Raw genomic sequence first — 26,327 nt, forward strand, 5'->3', positions numbered from 1 at the left:
CGATAAATAATTCATCGTACATCCGATCGCCAAGTTTGAATCAGGGATTCGAATATCTATAACAAAGAAATTTCGTGTAAAGGCGGTTGCTCTGACGATCCGTTGTTCGTGGAATGTCATTGCGCCGTGAAACGTCGGTGAACGGTTTTCATAACCATATTTCTGCGCACGCATGTCTCGATTTCCATTCGAGTCTCTTGGAGATCGTTTGAAAACACATGCCAGACAGACTGTCCGACTGAGTTAAGGTACGAGTGCACGGGTGCGTGATAGGCTATTGGTGTCGCGTCGATGGATACGTCGGTGGTTGTCCGCTAAAACTTATCTCACGTTGTTCAATCGGCAGAGTTATGTTTAATGAGTCGTTGTAACGATTCGCCGGAACGATGCAGAGAAGTGGTAAGTAATGGAAAGTTCATTTCGATATGCGGTAAACATGAAAATTTCGATGAGTCGCGAGGACGACCATTTTGAGGGCGCCAAATTTTTGCGTCAATACACAGCGCCGTGACTGCCCGGTCAATACGGCAGCCGACCTAACCTACCAACTATTTCGCGAAATGGTCTCAACTGGTTTAATTTAGCCACTTGAACCGTGTTACTGTTTTTTTTCTTCGCTTTAACGCAGACTAATACGCCCTTGAAATTCAGATTTACTTTATTAACCGTCAGTCTGTATTATATTTTTTTTTTACAATTATTTTTTTCTCATATGTAGTGACAGTTTCTTTTCTTGCGAAGCCTGCAATTTTACGCGAACATTGTACGACGTTTATGTAGCCGTAACATTTCGATGACACATGAAATACAGTTAGATAATAATAAATGATTTCCAGTTGTCACGAGTGCTTGACAAGAATATTATACCATCGTTTAAATTTCGATTAGAAACATCACGTTTGTTCACGTATGATCGAAGATAACTCCGTATGATTTGACGATAACGATTTAAATGTATTGTTCGTCGAAAGTTAGAAATTTAGAAATATTTTTTCGTATCTCACGAAGTTTCCCACGATATTGTTTTTATTTTCATCGTAAAATACTGTGAATTTGAACAAGCATCAAGTAACTTGCTCTCATTTATCACAGCCATAGCAGACAATTAATCTAAATAGCGCGATGTAGATTGTTAGTTCTAGTTAAACAAGTGGGAAATGAGAAGAAACCTTTTCCTAGAGACGATCTCTGTAGTTATTTAGAAATTGTCAAAGCGAATATCCTAACAATAAATATTAAAAATATAGTGTCGTAGTATATCGGTAGATTCCTTCTGTTTCACATTTTGCTAGTTGCGTTATGCGGTATCTTGTTTTCTTTGATACGTGTAATATTAAACTATTATTTTACACAGGTCGGTGAAATCATATCTGTCACATATATATACATATATATATATATGTATACCGGACTTTGAAGTGCCGTGGTAATAGTACATATGACATCTTGACTGACCCTCTTTTTCTTTTCTTTTCAAACTCCGCTCTCGTTCGTTTAGTAGCGGAAGAAAGTTGCAGCTACTTTTTCTATGGTTGTACGATAACGATACGACAGATTTTAAAACGATTTTAATTAGTTTTGTCGTTTATGACAATGTTGTTGATTTATTGTACATTCATTTGTCCGATCTCGAAGGTATGAATAAGGTATTGGTAGGTAAACCCATCCCTTGTTATACATATGTATATATATTATATAAAATAGTTCAGTTTAACGTACATATTTCGTTGGTTGAATGTAACAAATGTAAACGTTTGTATAGTTTCGTGTACATAAACTGGCAGGAATTTTGAGTGGTTTAAATCGTATCGCTATCGGTGGGCAGGAGCCATCGGCGGTACCTTAGAAGCCGCGTAGCACGGTGCTCTGGCCGTAAAATAGAAAGAAGGGAAAAAAGAAAGAGGGAGGCAGCAAGCCGTACATTTAACATTATAATTGTCTTGCGCTCGGAACAGTCGAGAACTTGGTCGGCACGTGAAACACGCGTAGAGGCTCGAGAAGCCTGATTGTGAACCGCGAGAGCCTCATCAAGATTTTAGTACACTTTCTGTATTCGACTTGTAAACACGCCAAGAGCAGTTGGATCGATCCGTCGAATCCACTCTTTCCTCGCGATCTACCTCTCCGTCGTTCGGTTTCTGCGCGGATCTGCTTGTGTGGATTGTGTTTTAAGGGACCATCGCGATTCAACCGAATTCCACGCTTTAAAGATCACCGTATTCCATCGTTAGTTCGTCGCGAAATGGTCCATGTGCACAGTTGCCCGCCGGTGAAAAAGAATCCCCTTGCGTTCGTGTCGCGTTCACAGTCCGAAGCGGACAAAGGGTTCGCCGAAAGATAAAGCGTAACTATACCGAAAACAGATGTACCGGTCCCAACCGCTGATCCTTCACCCACCTAATCGTTTCGTATCGACACAGGCCGTGAGATTTCTAGCTTCCTCTTCTTCTTCTTCTTCTTCTTAGCTAACGGCAGAGCAATCGTTGCCTCGTTCCTAATAAAATTTCAAGTTTTCCGCTACTTTTCTGGCGCTGCGAAATCTTGGGAATATGTATCCCTCGAGCGTATCGATTTTTCCCGAACGCAAGATTATTCGGTGAATTAGAATTGAAAATTTTCGTTGTTCGCGTTCGCGAATTTTCTGACGCTGTAATCTTTAAAATACGCTTTCGTCGTGCAACCGATGATCAAATGCAAGGGGAATCCAACGATACTTGGGATATCCGACCACGGAATTTTCGCGCTCCTCTACTTTTTGCGGTATCTATTTTCGGTTCGCGACGGATCTTCGCGCGGCGTTCCCCGTGATTTCACCACGCCCGGAGAAAAAGTTCGATAGCGACGATATAGGGGGATCGTTTTCGATGATCGAAATGGAAACTTCTACCGTGCTGTTTATCTCGCAGAATACACGTAAGCGCCAGCTTCTGATTTCGTTAATTACTCGACGATTAGCTATTCTCTCGGGTCGAGTCGGTATGATCGATCCTTAATTTATAACGGAAATCGGTAATCGATTCGATGGTAATAAGAAACAAACGGAAATACGGTTACTCCCGCTCGTGTTCGTATGTATATTATAAATGAAAGAAGAACATATTTCTTGTAAATGTTTTATGCAAACGAACGTTGCGGTCGAAGGGATATAATTGAACGAATGCTACGGATTATTTTAATTTCATCTTGCTAATCGAGAATGTTAACGTTATTGCATTTATCCTGGGCGAAATATTCGAAATGTTCGTTTTCCGTTGAAATGGACAAAGTGCGATTAGATGGGACATTATTGGTCATTCGCAGTAGCGTTTCGGACCAACTATTTAATTGGATCGTTACATTTCGAAAGATTGAAAATACGAGCTAATTTTTTCATTAGATATATGTGTATACCATACCTGCATCGCGATCGATCGAGATCGTCACCTTATCGTAACAATAATAATAATAATCGAGTTAACTCGGCGCCAGTAGCGACGTGTCCTCTTTCGAGGCAAATTGACGAAATATTGTTTCTTTTTTTGCCACCTGAGCATTATCGATCGGTTTTCGAATGGGGGCATTACAAGACTGCACACGATGTACTTTCACGAGGCTTAAAATAATTAGTTCGCCTCTTGGATCGATCATACGATCGGTTCGTGAAAAATTTGGCGCGAATTTTGGCAATTAACTTTGATTCAAATCTTCAAAGCACACGGTTACGGCGTGAAAGAAATAATTTTTAAGTAGGCAGTTATTAACAGGAACTTGATGTTAACGATGGACTAACTTAAATTGGTCTTTTTATTCCTTTTTTTTCCGTGCATCTTTTCTCTTATCCTCGTTCCCTTTATCGTGCTCCTCCTTCCTCCTTTTCCTCATTTTGTTTCCGGTTTCGTGCGGATGTTGGACGACCGCATTCTTCACGATAAACGCTTCTACAATGACGACGATGATCGCGGCATCGATGACAACGTCACATCCACAACGGTCACTTCGGGCATCACGGCAGCGGTAAGTTTCTGATAAGGCTAGTCGCATTCCGATTGTCGAGCAACACGCATTGAAACGCGCGTCGTGTTCGCCATACTAAAATCACGGGTCTATAGTACGTTCCGTCGAGGCTCGAAGTATTCGGATCGCGCAATCGATTTCGAACCGAATTTGTTTTCATCGTTCCCCTACAGTCAGTAGCAAAATTAAATCGCCTATTCAATTCTATTAATTTATTATTTTTTTTTCCATCATAGTTTGTATCATACTTTTACGTAGAACAGACAGGTGTTGTTTACTCGATGTTCGAATTTGAAACGACGAGCGGTTTCCGGTATACCTGGCCCCTGTCGCAATCACTGCCAGTTTTCGAATCCTGCGCGTGGCGTTCTGTTTCTGTTTACATACGCGATTCACATTTAACAGTGTCCGTTACATTCGATGGCACGTATGATTCACTCTGCATCGATGCGTAATCGAGATCACTGAGTAACGCGCAAGGGACGCAAGGTGTATTTCTTTTCTTTATTCTCGTAACGTAATTGCGATAACGAGGGATCGTCGCATCTTTGGCGCGATAAAGAACGGTGAAATGTAGCTGTACCGCGAGTGTTTAAGCAAAAGAGAGTAATAGCGGAAGATCAGTCAGAATTTGATTACGGGATCGTACGGGTGTTTGGCTAGCGAACCTAGAATCACTCGTACCTGTATTTGCGTCACAATTTCCGATTAGATTAAACACGATTGCTAAAAATGTTACGGACGTTGGAAGAGATCTGTGAAACCTGATCGACTGTTTCCGTGGTCGAGAGTGAGAGAGAGAGACGATCCTGGTGAAACTGTTGGAAATTAATAAAAGAAACGGGCTCGGTCGTTTGGATCGTTAAAATGTTTGCACCGACGGCGCCGAGACAACGTCTGAACCCGGCAATTCTTGCCAGATACAATAGCCGACAGGCCGATTCTTCTCAACAGGTAGTTATGTTACTCGAATTATTTTTCTAGTGTGTTTGTAACCTCTTATCCGGAGTATTGCGTTTAGGAGGTATTCTGGTCTCGACCACCAATTTCTAGCCCTTACATTGGCACTATTGACAAATTTTAACCTTAAATTCGAACCCTATAAATATACAGTTTGTATACGTACGTCGAGTATGGTAGGTGGATGGAACGCTTATGTGCACCGAGTGCACGTTTACTTAATTATCGTGACGTTAACGATTCTTTATCGACGTATCGGTATTCGGATACAACGTATGCAAAGTTCGATGTAGTAACGATCAACGGTCTTTCAGCGCCCTTATCTGTGTTCGTGTTACGTTACACGAATGAATATTGGGTCAAAGAATAAAATGGTGAACGATGGAACTAGGTTAATGTTATGTCTCGGCGGATTCATTGATTTAAAGTAAAATGAGAAAACAGAGTCCGGCAACGTTTCGTTATCTCGAAATATGATTGTTCTTCCCAAGGGCTCGTATCACGGCTAGAATGTAACAACAGTGATCTACGCATCTTCTCGCGCGACTTCATTTTTTTACGGTGTCAATGATCGCGGCGTCGACTTAACCCGGCTGTCATGCTTGGTATTCTAACACGACACTAGGAAGTACGCGGCAGAATGCTTCAAGTATCATTGTGACCTTAATTGGACTACGAACTAATAAGAGCATCGAACTATTAAACTACATGCAGTGAGTTGAAAAATTATTCGCACAGGTATATACATATATTTAAAATCGATCGAATTAATTGCACAACAGTGGAGCTTATAATTCGCGAATGCGTATAATTTGTTACACGAGATCGTACAAATGTATATTTATAACTTCCATACGATTCACTCTGACAATAGCCACTAAGGCAAAGAACGAGTTCATGTTACCGACAAGGGAACATACCCAAGCGTCGATCGTAAAATTTCATTAAATCAACGATCGACATTTCCCTTGTAAGAATAATCTATTAATTTCGTTAAATTATACACTCCTAGATCTTACAAAATTTGTATCCCTTTGAGAGTGGAAAGAGTGGAGAGATTCAATGTCAAAGTCAAGAGTTAGTTTGACAGTTTAACCTAGAGAACAACTGTTGCGGTTTTTTCTTCTTTCGCGAAAAATTAAAATTTACGTAAACTGATAGGCCCTTTCATTATTCGTATGCCACGTATTGTTATGAATTGTTCAAACTTTGAACCATATACAGTTTTCATTCCGTTAAAAAACAAAAGAATTTCTGTCTCGTTTCTTCCTGCGTTTGTTTCTATAGCCGGTTGGTAACGTTGCGAGTGACACGAATGTGGTAATGGGGCTCTAGAGCCCTAGAGAAATGGGCCGAAAAAATCGATTGGATCCAACGTTTACTCGTATACCTCGTCTGTGGTAACTTTCGGGAAAAACCAATGCTTCTATATGTTTATTTTTATTATAATTACTGCTCAAATATACTATATTTGACAATACTGTTTTCCCGGCGGTGCTAGAATAATAATTTCTGAAACCCTTCAAATACGACATTCGTACTACATTTATACCAATCCATAAACCATTGAAATTTAATCATCTAAAGACCGTACAGTAGATGTCATATGTACCACTTATTCAACATAGTTTCTGTGACGTAACTCCTTCAAAAATCGTATCGCTAGAGATTGAAAGTTGTGTCGTACTCGAGGTGTTAAATAAACATTTCCATCAAATCTTTGGTAAAAAGAATCGATACGTCTGGTTCGACAGGTGAAAACTTAAATGTTGCTGTTGCTTAGACACGGTTGGCATAAGATGGATTTTCGATTTCGAGCGGAGAAAAGCGATTCGGAATAACGCAATTCGTCGAAACGCTAAACGAAAACTCGTACCGAGAACAATATATTCGCTCATCTGGCAGGATGTTCGTGCGGTTGGTCGCGATTGGTCGTCGTTATACCGTGGAATACATGCGCAGAGAAGAAAGGCAGCCACGTTGGTTATCCGAGGAGCACAAGCGGCGATGTAGTGGATTTACCCCCACTACCGGCGGTGGCTGCGTCAGGCGTGGTCGTTCGTTAGGCATCGCAGTGTATTCGAGTCGGGCGCGTCGTGTGTGTCGGTCGCCGTTGGCTGTCAACTTTCGTTGGCCGAGTTGTGTGCGTGTACGCGCGCGACGGGTGTGTACAGTGCGTGTGTGAGAGTGTGTGTGTGTCGGCAAAGGTCGTTTAACTTTTTCCCCCCCTTCGTTGTTTTTGTTTTGCCTCGCGATCGGCCGAACGAAGAATAACGTCGTTTAAGTTTTCGTGCACGGAAAGAGTTTGTCGACGATGAAACAATGCACAGAAAAGTGAGAGTGAACGTGGCCACGTTCGGCCGGTTCGCCGACAGCGTGAATCACCAGCAGCACCGGCGTTCATGAGCCCACGCAGCGCTACCGATGCACAATTTCTCTCTTTATTCCGTTTATGCTATTTTTCGCATCCTCTCTGTTTGCCTTGCCTCGCCTCGCCTCGCGTCGCGTTGTGTACGTATCTTTGTTGCACAGGAGTGCTGTTGTAACACGCGTACACGAATTTTTACTTCGAGCCTGACAGATCTAGCGTGTAAAGCGCGTACAGTGAGTACTCGTTGTTTTCTTCCAAGTAATTAACCCCCGACGTGGTCGTAGATCTATGTGCGTCTGCACGTTCGTTGGTAATATTATCAGCAACGTCTATGACCGTGAGATATGGTTTCTGCTGATTCTGTGTAACGAAGGCGTTTCCGTGGATAAATCATGATTTGGTCTACGAATTTAAATATCTAGTATTTTCGTACTGCTTTTCTTATTCACGATCATTTCGTCCAAGAGATCTTTGTTCGTTCAATCAACCGTTTGAATTCTCCGATGAAATTAGGAAAAAGTTTATTTGTAGAAATACTTGAGAATTTTGTATCGTTTACTGATACATACGTTGTACCCACGATTCCTTTTGAATCCACGGTTTGAACGCGTTAAGCAACAGTCTCTTGGATCGCAGAAACCAATATCATCAAGTCAGAGAAGCAAAAGAAGCACGACATATATTCGCCCGTTACGAAAGTATACACCTTTTGTGGTAGGCACGCCCGTTTCTCTTTTTCTTCTTTTTTTTTTTTTCTTGCCCGAACTCGATCGTATTAATTCACGATCCCCCTTGCATTCTTAGATAAAATATGACTTAAACCTTCATTGTCGGTTTGCCTGGCGATAGAAAAGACCAATATAAAAGCTGCATCGGCGGTATAGACGGACGAAGGAGAAAGACAGAGAGGATTGCGTTGACCAAGTAAATCGCGTGAAACTCTAGTGGAAATGTCGACCGAAAATCAAAACGGTTCTGCCGCCGGCGCTCAGAGCAATGGCATAAAGACTTCGATCAGCATGTCGTCGTCTACGCGATCTGCATCGAACAATTCGTCGTTTTTGTGCAGCAGCAATTCGATGCTGAATCGTGATAAACCGCGTCAAGTGCCTCCACCAACGTTGCCAAAATACACGTCCAGCTTCAACGCCGGTTCCAACGGCAGCGGCACGGCCGAACGATTGAACAGAGATCGCGAAGTCGGTGGTAGTTACAGGCTGGCGAGCCTCGACAGGCTTGCCCTCAGGCAGAGGATACTAGACGGGGAAAAGGCGAACGGCGACACCACGTCGGTAAGCCCGTGCTGCATCTTTCCTTTTTTCGACGAATTATTTTTACGAGAGACTTTTATCGAAACATAAAATACCGATATTATTGTATATCCTTACAGACACTGAAATTCAGGAATACCGGTATATTTACCTACATCGGTAGACAAAATTCTAAGCACCTTGAGATTGTTATAATAGTCCCTATTTTCGAAACTTAAAATGCGCAAATTAAGGTTAATGGAATAAAATTTCGTTAATATGTCGAGACAATGGGGTACATGGAGTAGACGTAATTGTCTTAACAATTGTGATTTTCAATCGTTTTAACTGCCTGTTTGACGCGTAGATTTAGTCGTGCGAGATCACGGTTTCCCATGGATGTCGTTACAACTTCCAGATGGCGGATGGAGGTCTGTCACGTACCTGATGACTGCGTAACCCAATCTCGTTTCTCAAAGAATCAAATTTTATACCTCTGACACAGTGGAGGTCGCTCGTCTCTTCCCACCCGGAGACTTAAAGGACCACGTGATCGTTCCATTTATTCTCTTTTCTGTGTGACTCTGTGAGAAAACTGGTTGACTCGCAGAGTCCAGCCGAGTCGAGTCTCGACGACGCACACAGTATATGTATGTCCAGCGATAGAGAAATATAAAAAAAAATAGCGAATTGTACGTTTTCTGAAATTCTTATATCTTGAAATATTAGGTCCGGGTTAATATCGAATTGGTAAATTTTTGTTCAAGGATCTAGTACACTCTATTTGATCTTGTGTAGTATGTTGTTGGTGCAGAAAAGTGTACGATAGGGAGTAAAGAGCGAGAGATTTGCTATTAGGATGCGCACGAGGGCGCGTGGAGTAATAACATTGCGAGGGTGATACATATGGCGGCGGGGGCAGCGTTCTTATCTCCATTTTCATGGGCTTTCGCGAGAGGGACTTCGCTTTTAATTCCTCTTTAATGCTCTTTTGCGTCAAGCATGTGCTTTCAATTCTTTATGCCACGTCCCATCGACGCGTTATTTTTAGCCCTCCCTTTAACGACCGAATTCCGTGGAACTTATTGGTAACATTAATTACGAGTAACGACGTATGCAATTACAGTTGACTAGAAGCGAGTAAAAAAGTTTTGTTTCCGTACGGAACTCTGCAATTTATTCGAATAATCGAACCACACGAAATGTTCGTGTAAATACGTAGTGGATTCGTTTTACCGACTCCCGGTTAGACGAGATATCTGAAAATTTGAGAATCACTGTGGAAGCGCACATGGTCACCCCTCGTATATGTATTTTGAAAGAGGGCCTAGGCTCGTGTAACCACGGGGGCGGCTTAGTCGAGGGTCCCACCCTCGTGCGTCATATACAATAAGAAAATATACTGTAATTCGTGACTCAGAACCAAGAAAGAGATACAATTCGGGCAGAGTTTAAACGAATCGAACGCCTTTACGTTCATCGTCCAACAAATGTTTAACGCACGCGTGCAAAAAATTATAACAATAATTTGATTGCTAGTTGAATCGTGTTTTAAAATCGGCCCTTGGATATTGTTATAATATAGGTTTAGGTTTTTTAAAAAATTACCAAACATTTTTATTTCAAATAATTATTATAAAGTACCTAAATTTTGGGCTATATCTAACTGTTTAAGTTCTTACATTAGCTCTCGTATCGGTTGTAGTATCTTTTAATCTGTTTATTTTATTACTGATAACGTTACAAAACTTTCGTGGGTTCTAGGTTAGGTTAGATTAGGTTAGGTCTGTGTTGGGGTCTTTTATAGGTAATTTCGAATATACAGAAGGTTCCATTTTTAATCTATAATTTGACATATTTTCTAAGGTACTTTTCCAAGTTTATGTTTGGTTATTAACAAACGTAAGATTGTATATACCTCTATGGTATAAATGTATATCGAAACGACCCTAGTAAGATTCCGTGGAACACGAAGGGGAAACCCACCATCTGCACACACGTCCGACATACAAAGTACCCTTTCAGAAAAGCAGGGCGCGTCCCAGTTTTTCACCCCGTTTTTTTTATCCCAAACAACGTCCGTGTTCCTTGTTCCTTCCGTGGACATTTTCAACCCTCCGCGTAGCATTTTATACAAATAGCTGAGTTTAATTTAAACAAAGCAAAGAGTGAGAAAAATGGTCGAGGAATAGATGCAGAATGTTTTTTAGTTTGTTATCTCAAATATACAGAGTGTTCGACCAACCTTGGGAAAAATTTTAACGAAAGATTCTAGACGCCAAAATAAGACGAAAATCAAGAAAACAAATTTGTTGATGGAGGCTTCGTTAAGAAATTATTAACGTTTAAAGTTCCGTCAGTTCTGAATTTTTTTCTCGAAAATGCGCAGGATTTCGGGGGTATGTCTATTCACCAAAAATGATCGTAATTGACCCCCGCAACCGAATATAATTTTTTTAGAATGATTAGAAATCTTTTAATTTTGTCGAAAAACTTCAGTACCTTCTCGAATTTTTTTCTCGAAAGTGGGTAGGAATTCGGGGTTATGTCTATTGACCAAAAATGATTGCAATCGACCCCCGCAACCGAAAATAATTTTTCTAGAACGATTAGAAATCTTTTAATTTTGTCGAAAAACTTCAGTACCTTCTCGAATTTTTTTCTCGAAAGTGGGTAGGAATTCGGGGTTATGTCTATTGACCGAAAATGATTGCAATTGACCCCCGCAACCGAAAATAATTTTTTCAGAACGATTTGAAACTTTTCAATTTCGATGAAAAATTGGGCCACTTTCTTGAATTTTTTTCTCAAAAATGCGTAGGATTTCGAGGGTATGTATAATGACAAAAAATGATTGTAATCGACCCCCGCTACTGACAATATTTTTTTCGGAATGATTTGAAATTTTTTAATAACTTTTTAACGAAGCCTCAGTCAAGAAATTGATATTCTTGATTTTCGTGTGATTTTGGCCTCTAAAATCTCCTATTAAAATTGTTTAATGGCAGTGAACTGCTGCTGGTTGATATTAGGGATTAACAATTCGATTTCAAAGTGACTCGATGCTTAATCTTGCCCACCGTGGCTCGTTTGTAATGGTGAGCTCCTAGGTAATCAACGTTAATTGAACGAAATCAGCTAGAACGTTGTGATGGCACGTGCGAGACGCAACCTCTCGACGGTTGAATTTCACGAAGCCGTTCCCGCCCTTACGACAGAGCATTAATTAAGGAGATTCGTACGGGTCGAGGACACGTGGGTGCCATGTTGGAAGATGCTACCTTTAACGAACAAATTTCACGCGAAATAGGTTACGAGTAGGTTCGATGTTCAAAATGTCAACTTTTTTTTATTTTCATTTTCTCCTTGTCGTAAATTAAAACTTTATGCCAAGTTTCGCTATTTCGAAGTTACACTCGTCACGAAGTTTCGTACATTAAAATCGCCATATTTTCACGTTCACGAGGTTCGATAAAACCCAAGGAATCGAAAAGACAAGGCAGTGTAATAAATTTTAAGAACTTGAAGAATGAATACAGAGATAGGACATTTTAACTAAGAACGTCAGATGAGTTACCTGAAACTGGTTGCTCGGCGACCTTTAATAGCTACTTGATACGTTAAATACGATACGGCCACGTTAGAAAATTACACATTTTATAAAGGAAGCCTCAAGAGGCGAGGGAATTTTTTTAAAACGATCCCTAGTTTCGCCATAATAGGGCGAGAGAAATACTGTTGGTATAGTATTGAATTTTTCATTTTCAAGTAAACAGTAATAAATATTGCAACAGGTTTAGACTGTTTTATGTTTTCTCGTGCTCGGTAGCGATAAATCTTGTTTATCGTTTTTATAATTTAACAGTTTACCAGTTGATGCAAGGCCGCGTCGAGTGATTCAGACGTGTGGGGAATGAATTCAAACGCGAATCTATCCGTTTCCGCAGACTTGTAATATAAGTGCGGACGGTGCGGCGTAGTCGGCTCGAAAAGGGAGAAATATTTCTCTTGTACGGTCGCGGTATTGTATTTTGAAAGCTGCAAGCATGCCACGCGTTCACAAGTACGGAAGAAGACACTCCGACAAAGAGCTCGATGTAGAACGCGGTCGACCATTGCCAGTATGAAAAAATCCAGGTCTTGTAATCGGTTCTACGATTCCATCATTGGTATGCAAAAGCGTGACGCTGTAACGCAAATTATGTGCCCAGATAACGCAGATTAGACACTCGAGCGGAACGTACACGCGCTTGTCAACATCTCGCCTTTCAAACTACCATTAATATTATTTTATTTTTATCTCTACACTTGTCTATTGCATTTTATTTAAAACGATACTGGACGATAAACTTCCGAGAACATTAATTTCTAATGTGTGTATACCGGTCCGGGAAAATAATAATAATAATAAATAAGATAAGTGCACGAAACGTTGCCGTTCCGAACAAGGCGGCTTTGATCTATTTTAAAGCCGTGCCTAGCTTTGCTAACAAGCCACGAAAAAACGCATGCTTGATAGAGTAAAACCGACAACCGCTCAAAGCGTCTATCCCTCTATTAAAGTTTATTCTGAACTTTATTTCAGAATTTATCGAGTCGTTGGTCACTTGGTATCGACAACAGTTTCGAAGACATTCGAATAATTTTTCCAAAACGATTTCAGATTTTTTAATTTGGCAAAAAATTTCTCCACCTTCTCGAATTTTTTTCTAGAAAATGGGTAGGATTTCGGGGGTATGTCTATTCACGAAAAATGATTATAATTAGCCCCTGAAACCAAAAATAATTTTTTTAGAACGATTAGAAATTTTTTAATTTTGACAAAAAATTGCACACCTTCTCGAATTTTTTTCTAGAAAATGGGTAGGATTTCGGGGGTATGTCTATTGACCAAAAATGATTGTAATTGACCCCTGCAACTAAAAATAATTTTTTTAGCACGATTTGAAATTTTGTAATTTTGTCGAAAAATTTCACACCTTCACGAATTTTTGTCTAGAAAGTGCGTAGGATTTCGGGGGTATGTCTATTGACCAAAAATGATTGTAATCGACCCCTGTAACCAAAAATAATTTTTTTAGGACGATTAAAAATTTTTTAATTTTGTCGAAAAACTTCACACCTTCTCGATTTTTTTTCTTGAAAGTGGGTAGGATTTCGGTGGTATGTCTATTGACCAAAAATTATTATAATTGCCCCCCGCATCAGAAAATAATTTTTCCAGAATGATTTGAAATATTTTTGAAATTTTTCTGTTTTCTGTTTTCTCGTAACTTGTTTATTCTCTTGCGCGTCGAAGATCGACCGAAATTTCCTTCGACAAGTTGTTATCAAGGGTTCTGTTCGATACCAATCGTTCGTATGTATATCTTCGCTGCGCCTGGAAACTGTACTTGACACAGAAACGGTTCTTATCAACAAATCATCCACCCATTCCTGGCAGACGATCACAACTTTACAAATATAGCACAAGATGTGCAGGGGAGCATTTCTCGTAGAAGAATAACGTTCGAATTTCCGTTTGGAAATCAACAGGATACCGAAAATACATATTTTCTTTCGAGATACCCATAGAAGCTTGAAACTTGTAGTTAATGTGTCCGTGTACCGTGGAACATGGGTAGCAACGTTGGGCAAAAGTTGTCTCGAATAGTGTACAAAATCAATTTATAAAAATAACGACGAGTCGGTCCAACGTCTGACCTAGTGAGCCTGCGACCTATCAGTTATCAAGTCCAATTTTACTTAAGAAGCTATTATTAATAACGATCGGTATTGTAAACAGTGCACGCTGGCCAATGATTTACTTTAATTCGAGAAAGCTTAGTTAACATCTGTCTCAACACGGTAAACATCTGCCGTGAAGAGAATCGCGCGTGTCCTTATCTGTGCATTATCAGTGCCTGAGGAGAAGAAAGAGGACAGGTGTTCCACGGTCACGGAAACCACCTGCACTTTACCGAGATGGTGTTTATGTTTCTATCGGTCCACGAAACTACGTTCCAATGGAATTGCAATAGGAAAATTACTTTGTCTCTTAAATTAAAAGTACAACGTTTCTAGAATAAGCGGCAAAAATTTTCGGATCGAATTATTAAAAACTATAGCCTTGAACGATGAATATTTTACTATAAGATAGAAGCAACAATTGTATTTTCCGTTGGTGTTATATGCATCGCAGTCGCCTCCGTGTGCACGTGATCTGTATTACAAATTACGGGATGAAAAAAATGCGATGCAACCACAGCGACCGCTAAAAATGGACGCAAACGGATATTTGAAACTTGTGTGGATTCCGCAAAGGATCGTCTCGAGATCGTCTCGCTGATCCGACAGACCCTCTATATAGAACAGATTATTTTCGATTCTTAGTATTGAGATAACAAAGATCCCCATTATCGTGAAATGCCAATTCAAACCTAAAAGTTTAAAAGCGAAAATCACAGTCGTACGTGTAAATTGTCACTATTAACTTTAGATTTTTCAAGGGATTTCGGAACGAGGCACTCGCGATACGGTCTTGTGCGCACTGGACCGGTTTTTCTTTCTGTTCCATCATGCTGCGTTGAATTCGTCCAAGTCACCGGCTCCCCAGAGACTTCTCTCGAGTACAACGCATGTTCTTTATTACATCGCGTTATAATCAAGGATTCTAAATCAAACTCGAAACTTGGTTTCTCAGTTTCCTAAAAAACCTACTTCGATTTATTTACGGATAGCCGTGATTTAATCGCTTCTCGAGCATCGAGTACCGAAGAAAGCCGCGGAACGAGCATATAGAAAATCTGGCACGTTATTCGTTTCCGCCTTGACCTTACGCACGTTCCGCCGCGCCTTAACGAGCCTGAACCAGCTACAGAGTTTATATTCCGAGCAGTGTTAGGATCGAATGGTAACGGAACGCACGCGCAACATATTACGATTCCCTGGGCGCGTTCTTTCTCTACGCTTCGGCATTAAACAGCGGCGTAGCAAAATTGTTCGCCGCTTTTGTTTCGTGCTCGCGTAGCTGCGAGAGCGTACCGCCGCCGCCTGCCTCTCTTTCACGTCGCATAATGCAACGAGATCTCGCTGACGATTTGGCTGCGCGCGCTTCACGCGAAAATGCTTTTGCGAACGCGCGCTATTTTCAGTCTTTTGTCAATCTCGTTGAGTCACAATCCAATTTCCTACTCTTTGTATAATTAATTTTTGCTACCTAATGTTGCGTTTCGCGCAAGCTATGTATATACCCCGATTTATCAAGCATGGCGATTCTAACCTGTACTTGGTACTTTAAACAGTGGCCACTTCCGACAGGAAGTTCATTAAGACACTGCAGCAGCACTCGAACCTAACCATAGCAGGTTGTTGCTATATGCAAAGCGTATCGATCGTTGCCGAACAACCGATGCAACGTATCTTTCCCCTGTTTGTGTTTTTCTGCGCGTTTGTTGATCTTTTCGGGCGATACCGTTACACCGAACACTTTGATGGCTGCACGTTTCACGCGAACGCCGCGGTGGCTTGCCGCCAGCAATTTTCCTAACAGTTTCAACTTGATAAAAGTTCCCTAACTGCTTTTCGATCGAAAACTCTTTATGAATTTCATCAATTTATATAACAGATCGGTATCGCCTTAAATATCAGTTACTAGGAACGGTATTATCAGGAATTATAAATATAAAGATAAAGCTTGACATTAAAAAAACAAGTTTAATGAATGATGACACATTATGGTGACTCAAACGGTAAAGTCACGTACACGAAGCAGCGAAAATTTCAAAATAAAATATAGAATAAATTTTTCAGATAAATCCTCTACTACCCCCCTCCCCCTCGAGTTACTAATCGGTCGATCAAATTCCGCGCGGTTGGATCAATGATCGCTGTGAAACTAGTTTAAAGTTCCACAGTGGTCTAGAACAATTGTATAAGCTTGGGCGCCAAAGAACGCCATTCTTTATTCGGTATGAAATAAAACCGGAATCGAAACGCAGGGGATCGAGTAGGTAATTTACATATCCGGAGTACAGACTGCGTGTCAGCCACGGTTATCAGCATGAATATTTCTGTCTCGTTCAAGTCGGTGACATAATACGAGAACAAAGAGTTAAACCATGGCGAGATTAGAGATTAGAGATTAGAGATTAGGGATTAGGGATTAGGCCTCGTCCCGAATTATTATCGTGTTCCACGAGCATCGAACGATTTGCAACCATATTTGAAATAGAACTTTTACGATTCAAATTGTACGAATAAAAGAAAGAAGGCGAGATAGCTTAAAACCGCTATTAATAGGACATATGTGCGTCTCTGTTTATTTTCAGATACAGGCGAAGCGCGAGCTGTTCTTCAAAGGCGACAACCCTGGAATAATATCGTCGCCGTCTGTGCCGTCGGTACCGCCACCTCAGCCGCCGTCACAGGCACCGTCGTCGGTGAGCACGACGTCATCGACGACGACGACGACTACGACGACCACGACCCTCGCCTCGCCCAACACAGCGCCACCTGCTTCCTCGACCGCGTACACCAGCGTCACGTCTTCGGCGCCTACCTCCAAGTCACGATTACCCCCGACTACGGTGATCTTGAACCAAAACGATGCGTCGGAAGATAGCAATAAACGGGAGTCCAGCAGGACCAACGATACCAACAAAGAGGCCACTGTGCTGCATTATCCGTGGCCAACGCCGCCGACCAAACCCAAAGAACTCGACGGATACGTCGGGTTCGCGAACCTACCCAACCAAGTTTACAGAAAAGCCGTGAAGAAGGGTTTCGATTTCACTCTCATGGTTGTCGGTTAGTTCGCTTATTTTACCAAACGACCAATCCAGTTCCTTTTAACTTACAACTTGCAATATTGTTTATGATAGAAGAACCCTAATATTAGCACAATTGTAAATAAACAATGAGACTTCGAGTAGGAATATTTTTCACATTGTAATTTTAAGAAATGTCGAGGACATTCGCAGATATGGAAAACTGCCGTGACAGTGTCCATTGTCCATGCACTCTGCATTCCTTTTCTTCTTAAAAACTTTTTCTGTTCAAAAGACAAAGAGATCCGTTTCTCGCCGATTGCTACTTGAATTTTCGAGGGGATATTGCTTAATATAAACTTGCATCTGCTTAACACGTGCTGTACATTTTTTTTTGCCATGGAGCAGTAGGGGTTCTCAATTGTACTTTCAACGACCCCCTTAAATGAACCTTATCGTTCGGTTTATAATTACTAAATATTACGAATATCTTACAGATAAATTTAAGATTTTCTTTTCTTTTTGTTTTATTTCAAAATTTCCGTGTTAGCCTATGAGCTCTTCGCGAGAGTTATCGCGAAAAACGTTCGTCGAGACGAAAGTTTGAGATTTCAGAATACAGCCCGAGTGTCGCTAATATTAGTGCCGGTATAAATAGACATTTCTCCGTAAATAGAGCAATTGAAACGTTTATCCTTGAAAGAGAGGGCGCGGTACTTTGACCAGTTCAAAGTACACGACCAAAAGGTCAGAGTACTCTTTGTTACTTAAAATTATATGCACGTCTTCTGTAACTGTTATTGTCTGTACATTGCTATTTTAATTTTCGTTTCTTCAATATGTTTGTTTAGGGGAGTCGGGACTAGGCAAATCGACATTGATCAATTCGATGTTTCTCGCTGATATATACAGTGCCGAGTACCCTGGACCTAGCCTTAGGGTTAAGAAAACTGTAGCCGTAGAAACTAGCAAAGTGTTGTTAAAGGAGAACGGTGTGAATCTTACCTTGACTGTCGTTGATACGCCCGGTTTTGGCGACGCAGTCGACAACAGCAATTGGTAATTTTTTATTTATACATCTATTCTCTTGTGATCAAAAGCAATAACGTATATTCTTATTTTAGTTGGGTACCAGTAATTGAGTATATCGAATCAAAATACGAGGAGTTCCTAAATGCCGAGTCTCGTGTAGTGAGAAGGCAGATACCAGACAGTCGAGTACATTGCTGTCTTTACTTTGTTGCACCATCTGGCCATGGACTAAAACCGCTGGACGTTGAGTTCATGCAACGTCTTCATGATAAAGTTAATATCATACCTGTAATCGCGAAAGCAGACACCATGACACCAGACGAATGTGCTCACTTCAAGAAACAGGTACGCGTTTCATAGTGAAATCTCTGTTAACACTTTAAAGGCCGCAAGTATCACGCAAAAACCGTTGCCCATCGATGAGATACATGAAGATGCTAGGAATATTATTATAAGAAATTATAAATGTAACCTCAACAAACGTAATAAGTTGAATGTACGATGAAATGGTGGCTGATGCATTAGATCACGCGCACGTGACAGTGGCCGACGTCTACTAGCTCGCGAAGTCACGTGTACGTGACAGCGGCCGTCAAAGTGTTAACCATTTACGGAACATGCACCGTTTAATTTCATAGAATTTTCCCAACTGTTCACCATTTTCATTTTGAATTGTACAGATTTTGAACGAGATAGCGCAACACAAAATAAAAATCTACGAGTTTCCAGAGGTTGAGGAAGAGGAGGAAAGTAAACTGCATAAAGTTCTCAGAGACAGAGTGCCGTTTGCGGTAGTGGGCGCAAATACTGTTGTCGAACACGACGGTAGGAAAGTTCGCGGTAGAAAGTACCCTTGGGGAATCGCGGAAGGTGCGTAATTATACGAATTCAGATACGCTAAAGTGTAATTTTGTTTAAAATTTTTAAATAGCGTGTCCTTTTTTCTTCTTTCAACAGTGGAGAATTTGGAGCATTGCGATTTCATTGCCCTTCGAAACATGGTAATCAGAACGCATTTGCAAGATTTGAAAGACGTGACAAATAACGTGCATTATGAGAATTTCCGATGTCGCACGTTAGCGGGTGTCGGGGTGGATGGAAAACCAACAAAAGTCTTGAATAGGTAAGTGTACACTACCGTTGTGAATCTATAATTTATTCACGTTGTTTCACCGGACACAAAACCATCGTATACAGTGGCCCGCAAACGTGTTTGTACACGAGAATTAAATTTCTTCACCTTAATCTTGTAAACAGCATACGAGCAAATAAAAACAAATAATGTACGAACATTTTCGCGGACCACTGTACGGCATAATTACAATATGAAACTATTAAAAAATAAATACGGATTTTACGAATTCAAAGTAGAATTTAAAATGTGCATTTAGGTAATCGATAAGTACAGAAAAAAAAAAGATGCAATGAACACGTAAACAATAAAAATCCTGTAACAAGTTAATTCTATCGACTTCCTTTTCTTTCTTTTTTTTTCTCTCTCATTTTTTTTAAACGCAAATAATTATAAAAGCTAGTAGCATTCTGGTTTTGTTTTTACCACGAGAATGTAAAAAAAAAAAGCTTGTGCATGCAAACTATCGAAGGACGAAGATTACCTTTGTAAATCATATTTTAAAGTCAAATAATGTCAGAAAATCTCGTTACGACTATGTTATAGTTTAAGCTAGAGACGGGAAGTGATCCTGAAAATACATTTTTTAATAGTACATCCTCTACTTGAATTTTAATGCTGATTTCTTATTGGTTAGTTTGTGCCCCCCAGGAGTGATGAACAGTTTCATGACAGTGTGGTAAGTCTTCTAATAAGCCCAGGGTCGTGTAATATAGTTTTGTGTGCACAAGCCTTGTCAAGTTTCTATTTTACTGCGCATTAGTTTTTTGATGCATTTATTTAGTCATGGGGGTTCACTCCATATTATCCAAATATGTTAATATACAAAAAAAAAAAAGATGAAATTACCGTGTATCAACTTCTCAAAGAAGAACCGTCAATATTTGTCATAAAAAGTTGTTATCAGGATTGATAGATGAATACATTTCAATCGGTAGTGAACCCTCTAATTAAACATTTAGTTTTTGTGAGTAGTTTGCAGTATAAAATATTTTTTATGTCATTTGTACTTTTATTTTAACAGAAAACTATGCTATATTTAGTATTATTAGGTATACTGTACGAATTTGCTTGCTTTTTAGTTCATTTTAGTATTTTTTTTAACGACTACTTATCTCTGATGTTGGCCCGAATGATACAATTCTAGTTCTTTGTTTTCTTGTCACGTGATACCGAGTCCTGCGTCTAAACAGAATTTACATTTTCATTTTGCAGTTAACTATATATGTAGATAGTGTATTAACAAAAAAAAAGAATTACAAACTATATGGTTAGCAAGAGAAAAAAAAAACATTTATATACAGCATTTGTTTCTGTATCTACTTATACTTTGCGCTGATACAATTTTCACGTGTTTTTTAGGAATCCCCTGGCTCAGTTGGAAGAGGAGAAGAGGGAACACGAGAATAAAATGAAAAAGATGGAGATTGACATGGAGCAAGTGTTTGAAATGAAAGTTCGGGAGAAAAAACAAAAACTGAAGGATTCGGAGGCAGACGTAAGTGTAAACATTCTTTTAACAAGCAAATTTCTGCTATTATTCCAACATGAAAGTTGCTTGAACGAGAGAAAAATCTGTGTTCGCAGTTGCAAAGAAGACACGAACAGATGCGACGCTCTTTGGAGCAACAAGTGCGCGAACTGGATGAAAAGAGACGCGCGTTCGAGGCTGAGAAACTAACATGGGAACAACAAACTGGACAGAGTATCGAAGAATTACGTAGACGCAGTCTGGAGGCGAATTCAAAAGAGTAAGTATCGTTTGACTGTAACAGATCTGCTTTCGATCGTTTATATTCTTACAATCATCGTGTTACACGTATCTTACCGCGTGAAGAATATTAAAAGCAAAAATTTTTGCACGAATTTAAAGGTATTTTATAAAGAGTATTTTATTATAATCTACTGCTACCAATCTCAATAATATTGGTTACAATTTATTCGTATTCTCTGACTTAAAATATTCAAAAGCTATTTAGAAACGAATGAGAATTCTGCAGAAGCTAGCCTCGTAGCATAGTCTAGTTTAATAGCAGGAAATCACTAATAATTATTAATAAGAATGTACATTGTGACCGTCTTTTTAAACTTGATTGAATTCAAGCCAATTCAGTGAATATTCTCATACAATGAATGTTGCTTCATTTTGAGGAAATGAGCTAATCAATCAATTCTCGTTGTAATATACTAATGCCAATTAAGTCTGCACAAAAACTTTACATTATAAAGTGCTTTTGCTTTTCTACATTTCTTTTTTTCCTACAACGAATGTATTTTCTCATCGCTCTTAAATGTTACATACAAACAAAAAATCATTGGTGTTACTGTTACATTTTTTCAAATATCATTTTTGAATAGTTGGAAAAAGTGCAATTTCTATATGTTCTAGGTTGTATGTTACGTCTGTTCAATATATATATTATCTATCTATATATATATATATATATATATTGATATATTGATATATACAACATGTTTGTGCAAAGCAAAACCGAAAAACAAAAAAAAAACACAGACATGGAAAGTTACATTATTATTCCTTTTCGTAACGCTTCTTTAAAAGTTAGCTCTGAATGTCTAATGCGATGTAACAAGTACATAGATAGTATATACATATTTAAGAATGCTTTACGGACGAATGTTATTGTCATGCTTGCGCTTGTTTGTTTGTTGTGTGTATACCATATCGGGGTGTCCCTAATTTAGGACGGGATCAATGTCCTCCGAGGGATCTGGCGGTGGCGGGGGTACATTGAAGGGTTCCCGAGGGATAGGAAGTCTCCTACGCCGTCACACCAGTTTCAAATCACCTCAAGACAGCCCTACACAGATACAGCTTGTCATACAACATCCCGAGCATCTAGTTTTAAAAAAAAAACTTAACGACGCTGTGTTTAAGGACTAATTCTTTTAATCCGAAATAACGTCGATCTCACATTTTATACATTTCATGCGCGACTTACATCACTGTGGTTGTATATGTCAATATGCGTACGCGTGATTCTAAAAAAACTGACTACACATCACACATGTTTGTATACTCTTACGATTTGCATTTCATGATTAGTTTTGTTTAACAATTACATGTACGTTACCATAAAAGGTAACGTATGCTAGTTACGATTACTACAAAATATATCAGACATTTTTAGTTTCGATATATGTAGCAGGCTTTTTTTTTTTCTTTTTTTTTTTTTTCTTAAACGCAAAAGTATGAACGTATAAACGGTAATAAGAGAACCACCGTTGTTAGTTCACTCATCGATCAAACTGACGAATGATATCTACAATTATCAACACCGATGCTTTTCTAATTGTCAAAGAATTTAATACGAATGACAAGTTTTACACCACACTGACTAATATTTGATAGTTAATGACATTTAATTATAATACTAATAAAGAATAAGAGGAGTAGATTTTACGTTGCGAAAAGATTAAATTTTAGATTAAAGAGTTTGAGGGAAAGGTTTGTATCGAAAAGAATCTTAATACCAATCTTGTGTTAGCCCTGTAGATATATTTAGAAGGGCATATTTTTGGCACAGTTTGATAAACTTTCATGTAAGAGATGAAAAAGATCATTATATTCCTATGAATGGCACAGTTTTATATACATTGCAACGTGCGCGACACTCCAAACATTATTGTCTGTATATACTCAATAACGCCTACATTTTATAGAGTATGAAAAGCTATTGTAAACTCTGAACAAGCTGTCTACTTTATGATTTCATTTGTACATTCCAGTTTGCATGTCTCGACATTCCCATTACACGTAAATTAATATTTCTTTCCTGATACGATTATTTCTGAGGAAATTTTGAATTCAATCGAGAGACAGCTTGATAAAGGGTAATGCCACACACGACCAATAGTCATTACTTACGAACGATTATTATACATTGTTAATTTCATCATTAAATTTGTTTCGCAAATAAACGTACTGATTTACTAAAACATTTACTAACCATTTTCGTCGTCCTTATTTTTAGCCTTTCTGTGAGTAAACATAAATAACATGGACAGATGCCGGAGAAATTGATCGTTTACTATAATTGTGATTATGAATATATAAAACGCAATGCGAACGTCATTTTTCGCTGACACTTTTTAATGTTATGCTTTCTGTATCATATGTTATTACGTTTAATTTTATAAATTGCTGGAAAAATCAATAATTTTGTATGTTTTTACTTGGGACTTTTGGTTTGTTGCAATTCTCTGTACGAATCGTCATGTAAACTTATCTCAGTTTTAAAAATACGTTACAACACTTTGATGACTCGTTAATCGTTATTAACAGATAGGTTTTACCATAGCAAATAACTATCTTAAATATAAGAATTGTGTACGAATATTTCTTTAAAAAAATGTTGAAATATTTTTAAAGTATGATAAGCATCATATTAACATTCAGATAACAAAGATTAAAATTATAACACTTTTGTAAACAGCATGCGGCTTAATGGTCATGGCCATGAAAGTCTATATTTTTGGAAGCATGATTTTGGCATGATTACATTTTACATCGCTGTATTTACACAAGTACGGATGAAAATGTACATTACTCCCATGTTCTTTCGAAATTATAACGTTTTGACAAAGAAGAAGATTCGCGAAAAGTTTAACTTTACGTAACATCGTATGATATTTGCATCGATTTCTAAATTTACCTGCAAAGCAAATATCAATTGTATTTGATGGCAAACTTATATTTAATTTAGATATTTTCATATTCGAAGTAACCCAAATGGTAATAGTATGTAGGAAATCGTCAATACTTTCTATTAAAATAGGGTACAACTTAGGGCAGTAAATAATTGCAACTTGTAATTCTTTAATACTGTAAGTTATGCTGCTATTTAGTAATTGTACTGCAATTATTTCTTTCTACAAATTTTTTAATTGTTTTCAGGGCCGTCGATGGTAAGGATAAGAAGAACAAGAAGAAAGGACTTTTCTAACTCGACTCACGACAGGCAACATGTGGAGCAAACTTTTCTTAGTCAACAGCAATTTTTTATGCAGGCGATCGTACGAAAGATAAGATCATTCCTATAAAAACAATCGAGAGAGTGAGAGAGAGGGAGAGAGAGAGAGAGAGTGAGAGCGCGCGCGAGAGAGAGAGAGAATGAAAAACAATATTTTCCAATGATTAAATTTGTTAATAATCTACCAAACTACCGTGCATCTAATTTTTACATTTTAGCATACAAAATTTCAATTCAATCAATATTGTCAGATATTGGTACACACGATTCAACATTAAATTCGAAACTCATTACGGACAAAGTGTAATTCAAACGATTTATTAACGCATTAAAAGACAAGGAATGAATATATAAACCACAAGAGTTGTGATGTACACGTTGTATATCGTTCTATGTTTATACGATTTTCTCGATTTAAAGGCATAACGTTATTCTTTCAGGAGTGAAATGAAGGAACGTTTCTTCTATCTTGTTCGCCTATGCTTTTTTGCGCTTCCTATTATTACTACTCAAGAAAGATCATACTAGCATAATTCAACTTATGATAGTGTACAAAATGTAGACATAGTTTCGCAAGACGTAACTTTTTTTTTTAACAAGAGTTATCCAAGAAAAGATATTAATAGAGAAAAATAAGAATATCATACCGATACGTGAATTTTCTTTTCTTAATTGTACACGTTTTCGTATCGACTCTTGTCTCTTTGATATTAATACCGATACCCTCAATGTCGTTATCGTATGTCATCCTATTTAATTTATACTTGATATTTACATTGATGTTTTCAATATCACGAGTACGTTGATAACCGTACAATACTAATACGAACAACAAAATCTTGAAAACAAGTCGGTTTTGTAAAAGAACTAGGTAAAACGATGGGACAATGTTTGTCGCTTTTATACAATCGTATGTAACATACATAACCAGAGTAACAAGCTCAGTCGATCATAAATTCGAATACCGTTGCCAAATCATTTCATCGAAGCGGGGGGAAACTCTTTTTACGAAAACTGCGCGTAAAGTCGAAACATGCGATGCGTCATCCAACGTAATATAGTCATTAAAAGTTGCTCTGCGTCCAGAGATTGAATAAAAGATCACATCAATGTCTAAATATATATATTCGTATTATTTGGAACAATTAAAAAAATGGTACATTTAAATGTAAACGATACTTGTCCTAAGGAAATTAATTGTACAAAGGAAACTTTTGCACTAATTATTATCTACTATTTAGTATTCATTGTAATGCTTAATAACGGATTATCGAATTTGGTGGCATCCGGAGACTTTCTAATACGTGGAAATAATACTACAGAGTGTCGCTCGTAATTGATCATTTCGTTTATCGACAAACTCATCATTCTGCGACAGAAAGTTAAATGTGATTTTAAAGTAAAACAGTGGCCATATATATATATATCAATATTATCAAATATTGGTATACGCGATATATATATATGTATAAACATATATTTATGTATAAATGAATTAACGGAATCTTAAGGATAAGTATCATTCGTGTAAATTTAAGTTGTACTGATAGCAAAGGAAATCTATCGCGATAAAAATGAATTGTATAAATAAATCTAAGTGTGAGTTGGAATCGTCGTGATTCGGGGCGGTGCGAGCCATACGTTTCATTTATCGTTGAACAAGGTAATGCGAACCTTTGAGTAATAATAAGTTAAAGATTTGGTGGCAGATGAGCGATGCATAATTGCGTGAAGTAAACGCACTGTCTCGAATCTGTCCAGGTATACGTCGGTATCTATATCAAGGATGGGCAAACCAATGGTATATGTGTTCCTAGAGTATTTTCAGATTTCTTTCGCAAACTTTGT

The 26,327-nt window shown here is 38.6% G+C and overlaps 1 protein-coding gene across 7 annotated transcripts; it reads left to right on the forward strand.

Annotated features, from left to right (window-relative positions):
* The first annotated feature begins 257 nt into the window (after positions 1–257).
* On the forward strand, positions 258–25,884 carry LOC122398864 (septin-7). 7 transcript variants are annotated; one of them, XM_043399117.1, is made up of 11 exons: positions 258–399; positions 3,992–3,993; positions 16,884–17,361; positions 18,173–18,380; positions 18,446–18,698; positions 19,034–19,223; positions 19,311–19,476; positions 20,123–20,164; positions 20,848–20,983; positions 21,073–21,236; positions 22,192–23,461. In XM_043399117.1, exons 1-11 carry the CDS (start codon positions 387–389, stop codon positions 22,388–22,390), a joined length of 1,851 nt encoding a protein of 616 aa, XP_043255052.1. In that variant the 5' UTR covers positions 258–386; the 3' UTR covers positions 22,391–23,461. The 7 variants fall into 7 exon arrangements, with proteins under 7 accessions (XP_043255052.1, XP_043255051.1, XP_043255049.1 ...); XM_043399113.1 differs by lacking the exons at positions 258–399; positions 3,992–3,993; positions 22,192–23,461 and adding exons at positions 7,420–7,557; positions 8,174–8,616; positions 24,404–25,884; XM_043399110.1 differs by lacking the exons at positions 258–399; positions 3,992–3,993 and adding exons at positions 7,420–7,557; positions 8,174–8,616.
* The last annotated feature ends 443 nt before the right edge of the window (positions 25,885–26,327 follow it).

Source organism: Colletes gigas, unplaced genomic scaffold (assembly GCF_013123115.1).
Source record: "Colletes gigas isolate AHSC1104 unplaced genomic scaffold, ASM1312311v1 Colletes_gigas_Sc00012, whole genome shotgun sequence".
Lineage (NCBI taxonomy): Eukaryota > Metazoa > Arthropoda > Insecta > Hymenoptera > Colletidae > Colletes > Colletes gigas.

Excerpts from the sequence above, each read along its gene's own strand:
- LOC122398864 (XM_043399110.1), top strand. The coding sequence starts at position 8,275 with ATGTCGACCGAAAATCAAAACGGTTCTGCCGCCGGCGCTCAGAGCAAT. Across the intron at positions 19,224-19,310 it reads CCCTTGGGGAATCGCGGAAG|TGGAGAATTTGGAGCATTGC; the intron begins GTGCGTAATTAT and ends TTCTTTCAACAG. Across the intron at positions 19,477-20,122 it reads CCAACAAAAGTCTTGAATAG|TTTGTGCCCCCCAGGAGTGA; the intron begins GTAAGTGTACAC and ends CTTATTGGTTAG.